General features: G+C 42.5%; 1 protein-coding gene across 1 annotated transcript; it reads left to right on the top strand.

The window, feature by feature from the left end:
- Nucleotides 1-2,958: 2,958 nt before the first annotated feature.
- Nucleotides 2,959-4,194, top strand: GPR151 (G protein-coupled receptor 151). The gene has a single exon (XM_056862853.1). The coding sequence runs from the start codon at nucleotides 2,959-2,961 to the stop codon at nucleotides 4,192-4,194; it is 1,236 nt and encodes a 411-aa protein (XP_056718831.1).
- Nucleotides 4,195-5,506: the final 1,312 nt, after the last annotated feature.

The following is a 5,506-nucleotide window of genomic DNA, read 5'->3' as shown; positions in this document are numbered from 1 at the left end:
CTCTATCTTCAGTCCTATTGGAATTAATTTTTTTTTATAAAATTTTTTTATTTTCATAATAATTAATGAGCAAATGAAATTATTGCACTTTTGAACTGAACTTAATTTTATAACTTTTAAAAATTGTTTTTGCCTTTTCAATTTTTAATTCCTTTTTTTTTTTTTTGGCAACTGTACCTGGGGCCTTTACCTTTATATGAAGTTCAGACATAGCTAATGAACAGATTTCTTTCACAAAAGGGGAATCAGATTGGGCCAGTCCATGGTTTCTTTACATCTGGTGCTTTGTTTGTCTGCTAGTTGTGTTTATTATACATACTAAGTATTTCCTGTTAAAAGAGACAATGTTTAGCCAGAGTGGTGTAGTGGTTAAGAGCAGTGGACTCTAATCTGGAGAACAGAGTTTGATTCCCTACTCCTCCAAATGAGCGGCGGACTCTAATCTGGAGAACTGGGTGGGTTTCCCCACTCCTACACATGAAGCCAGCTGGGTGACCTTGGGCTAGTCACTGTTCTCTCTGAAGTCTCTCAGCCCCACCTACCTCACAGGGTGTCTGTTGTGGGGAGAGGAAGGGAAGGCAATTGTAAGCCAGTTTGATCCTCCTTTAAAAGGTACAGAAAATCAGCATATAAAAACCAACTCTTTATCAAACTAGCCTTATTGCAAACATTCTGTAATTGTCCAAATGAGTATAATGCATTTAAAAGGAGGACAGAAAAATGGCTCCTTGCATAGCATGGAGCCCTATGCCTAAAATAGGAACCTGAGTTCGATCATTTGTGTACAACAGTAAGACAGCTAGTACAGCAAGATTATTTACTGGAAAAACATGTCCCCCTTGTTCTTTGAGTACGTTTAATAATTAAGTTTGCCATAATAATAAGAAAATGTGGGTTTGGGGAGGGGAGCGGAGGAAGCTCAGCCGGGTATAATGCTATAGAGTCCATCCTCCAAAGCAGCCATTTTCTCCGGGGCAACTGATCACTGTCATCTGGATATCAGTTAAAGTCCCAGGAGGTTTCCAGGCCCTATCTGGAAACAGTCAATCCCAGGTGCTGTGTATTCTATTACGAAACTGGCAGTGTTAAACACAGCAGCTTTTGATACACAGAAAAGCCTGCGCTGAAGGAAAGTAAACCATTAGGCATAAACCTAGTTCTGCACAAGTCTTAAAAGCATAGTATATTCCTTTGTCTTAAAAGGCATTGAGCTGTTAATGTGAGTGAGCATGTAAGAAATATTTGATCTATTATTATTCAAAAGTTGATTTTTGGTTCCCCCTGCATAATGGGTCCTGGTTTAGACACATGTAGAGCAAAGCTTCTTAAACTGCCACCCTGCAGTGTGTTTGTGGTGGGGGAGCTAAAAAAAGGTAAAGGTCCCCTGTGCAAGCATGGGGAGCTAGGGCACCCAAAATCCTTTGGCCAGCTCTATCATACAATCATAGAATCTGAGTTGGAAGGGACCACCAGGGTCATCTAGTTCAACCCCCTGCACAATGCAGGAAATTCACAACTACCTTCCCCCACACCCCCAGTGACCCCTACTCCATGCCCAGAAGATGGCCAAGATGCCCTCCCTCTCATCATCTGCCTAAGGTCATAGAAATGTAAAGAGCTATATCCCTTTATGTTGTTAGCATCAGGGATGTGGCAAATTTCATATCAAACATGTTCAACAGTTGAACTCACCTTGTTCAGCTGCGATGATGAGACATCACAAGGTCTATTTAGTTTGGCACTGAATTACTTGAATACCTGCTGAATAGGTGGGCATCATGTTTTTTTCTCATGTCCATGTGCAAAAACACTGCTGGATCCCAACAGAAATCCCCAGTTCACATCTGATTTCAGTCCTGAATTCACTCAGAGTTCTGAGGTCAGCTATTCTCAGATTCTCTTCCCTTCTTGTGAAATAGAGATAATACTGGTCTATCTTAGAGAATTGTTATAATGATGGCATAGATGCTTGTACAATTCCTTAAACACTGAAAAGGTAATATGTAAATTTGAAAGAATATTAGTACAAATCACTAGGTTTAACAATGGCACATTCATACATCACACTATGGTTAACATTTTGGACTGCCCAGTCATTAACGTGTTCTTCCTAAAGAAGACAGGCAGCCTGCTCTAACTCTTGCAAATATGTTTATTTAAAGCAAAAGGGCAAAGCACAATTATATCTTGCTAAATGATTCAAATAATCAAAACACCTGTCAGTCACCTCTTCTCCTACTCCCCAAGTTCAAACTTTTGACATGCAGCAAAATAATTTTTTTTTAAAAAATTAAGAAACCAGCAAAATAGAGTTAACTATCCCTTGGAGTGAAATGTTGATAGAACGCCTTGATCAGAGAGTTTGAACAATGAAACAACTCTATCATTAAATCCCCTGGTCGAAAGAGCAATTTTCGGCAAAGCAGAAAAGTAGCTTGCACCTGTAACACCTGAGATTTGCCATTTGAACATATTTCTGACATGGCTTCAGAGTTCTTTGTTCCAACTGGGACTAAAATTAGAGAATGATTCAATCTCTTACTAAATGTCCACAGCTGACTTCCAAATTACGGTGGGTTTTTTCCCCCCAGCACACAACCCTGGGATCCAGGCACAGTAGTTTTGAGTTTTACATCATTTATGAAAGAATCGTTTTAATTACTTCATGGGGCTGCTACACTGGTTATTAGACTTGCTAATAAGCAGCAGGCTACGCGCTCTCACTGGGGGATTGTCAATCAAAGCAGTAGCAGGTATATAGCAATGAGAGCGTCTGGCTGAATGCACATGTACCGTATTGAAGCTTCTCGCAGAGGTTTTATATCGCCTATGGAATGACAGATTTGCCTCAACCACAGAGGGTTTAGAAGGGACGGCACGGAGCGAGAACGGATTAAGCCCCATTGACGTGCATCCAGCGTAAAAGACGCTTAGTGAAGAAAATCTACCTTCAGAACCATGAACAGCTCTATGGCTCAACCAGTCCACTACGCCGGAGGCTACGAACCCCAAGATTCCAAGGAGTGGAGGGTGGTGATCCCCGCCTTTTTAGGAGTGATCTGCCTAGCTGGCTTTGCGGGGAATGCGTGCGTAATTGGGATCCTGCTGTACAACACAAAGAAAGGGAAGCCATCCATGATCCACTCCTTGATCCTTAACCTCAGCTTGGCAGATCTGCTCCTTGTCCTCTTTGTGGTGCCCTTCAGGGCAGCCGCTTACTCAAAAGGAGCCTGGTACCTGGGCTGGTTCCTTTGCAAAACCTCCGACTGGTTCCGACACGTTTGCATGACAGCCAAGAGCTTGACCATTGCCGTAGTAGCCAAGACGTGCTTTATGTACGCCAATAACCCGGCAAAACAGGTAAACATTAAGTGGCACACCATCTGCGCTGTCTTGTTGGCTATTTGGCTGGTGGCCTTGGGCACCCCGCTGCCCTTGTGGTTCTTCAGCAACCTCTTAGAGCCAGAGGTGGGCTCTGCTTTATGCATCGTGACGATTCCAGCCCGTTCTCACGGGTTTATGTCAGTCTTCGTCAAGCTCTATCCCCTGCTGGTATTTTGTGCTCCCCTCACCTTTGCTTTCTTTTATTTCTGGAGAGCTTACGACAGATGCCAGCGGAGGGGGACCAAGACTCAGAACCTAAGGAATCAGATCCGATCCCGGTGCCTCACTATGATGCTTCTGAGTGTTACCGTCGCCTCTGCGTTGATGTGGCTGCCTGACTGGATATCCTGGCTGTGGCTCTGGCACCTGAAGGAGGACGGGCCTGCTCCCCCGCAAGGATTCATGGCCACCACCCAAGTCCTGATGTTTGCCATCTCTTCGGCCAACCCTCTAATCTTTGTACTGATGTCCGAGGAATTCCGAGAGGGTTTCAAAGGCTTGTGGAAAAGGCTCACGCTGAAAAAGCCTCTGCCGACCCCAGAATGTCAAGAGGAAACAGCAGCTGATAACTTGGAGGATCTCCCCAGTTCGGCTCCATCGCCGGAGTCTGTGGCCTCTGATCAAGAGACAGAGCCCCCATCTGTGCTCCAGACCTCAGAAAGCATGGAAATCAAGAAAGAGATGCCCATTTTGCCAGATGTCGAGCAATTTTGGCATGACAGAGAAGCAGCCCCTGATGCTCAAGACAATGACCCTATTCCTTGGGAACACGAAGAGCAAGAGGCAGTAGGTAGTGATCACAAAAACTGAAGCAGTTAGCTGAAAAGGCAAACAAAAAGTTATTATAGTTTTGTTGCTTATTTGGGGTAACGCTGAACTGGTATTTGAGGCACGTCAAGCATTGTTACATGGACTATATGAGTTTTTACCTTTGCATGTGTTCAGTGGGGTTTGGGACTTCAAAATTCATGTTCTGTACAGAGACAGCAGAATTAACAGCTGAACCCTTGTGCTTGAAGGTTTTATTATGCATCTTATTTAAAAGTCATGTTCTGCATTTTCGGGAGGGTGGTTTAAACTAGAAATTTCAGAAAGAAAAATTATTGAATCGGTTACATTAACAAAGTGGTTCTGCTTCAGTAAGTGAGCTGAGTGAGAACACTGCATGATGTAACTATAAAGCAGAAGGGCTTTGTGCTTATTTATAGTTCAAGTAACAGGTTTTGTATGTGTTTGCTTCAAGTGAGAAGTTACTGCTCTGAACAGGCTTTGTTCAATGCAAAAAAAATGCAGAGTAAAATGTAATTTGGTTCTTTTATTAATGAAAGAGTACATTTCCCACATTTTCTTGTTATTATGGCAAACGTTATTTATTAAACGTACTCAAAGAACAAGGGGGACATGTTTTTCTGGTAAATAATCTTGCTGTACTAGCTGTCTTATTGTTTTACACAAATGATCGAACTCAGGTTCCTATTTTAGGCATAGAGCTCCATGCTAAGCAAGGAGCCATTTTTCTGTCCTCCTTTTAAATGCATTATACTCATTTGGACAATTACAGAATGTTTGCAATAAGGCTAGTTTGATGCAATTCAAGAGCAAAACAAGTCACTTGTTACATCATATTCACAAAGATTTCACCTGAATACACAACTGTGAAGGGTTTGGCAAACCTACGTTTAGATATAGTTGGATACCTTGATTGAAGATAAGTGTTGTATTTTAATATGAAGATTTCATTTTGCTTAATATGTTTGGCTCCAGCAAATTGCAAGTTCTCCTTGCACAGCAAGGCTTTCCTGCCTACTTTTTCTCGCTACAGCCCCAGCCCTCCCCTGCAAGCCACTAAGGGTTGGGAATACTTTGGAATTGCATGGTGAGCGAGGCAACTTTGGGGAAGGGGAAAATTGGCAAAAATCAGGGCCTCCTCTAGCACAAGGCACCTTTTGATCCAAGATGGATCTTCAAAGTTGCCAATTAGGCTGACCACAAGGTCTATATATCAGGTATGGCCAAGCTTCTAGAAAGGCTATGCTTTTGTTTCTGTGTTACTTTACAATTATGGAAATAGTTACAATATAGAGTACAAAATTTGCCTTTTTCCAGTGTCAGACAACACACA

This window comes from Euleptes europaea, chromosome 1 (assembly GCF_029931775.1).
Source record: "Euleptes europaea isolate rEulEur1 chromosome 1, rEulEur1.hap1, whole genome shotgun sequence".
Classification (NCBI taxonomy): Eukaryota; Metazoa; Chordata; class Lepidosauria; order Squamata; family Sphaerodactylidae; genus Euleptes; species Euleptes europaea.
Note: the sequence above shows the minus strand (reverse complement) of the source record. Positions and strands in the feature narration are given on the sequence as shown.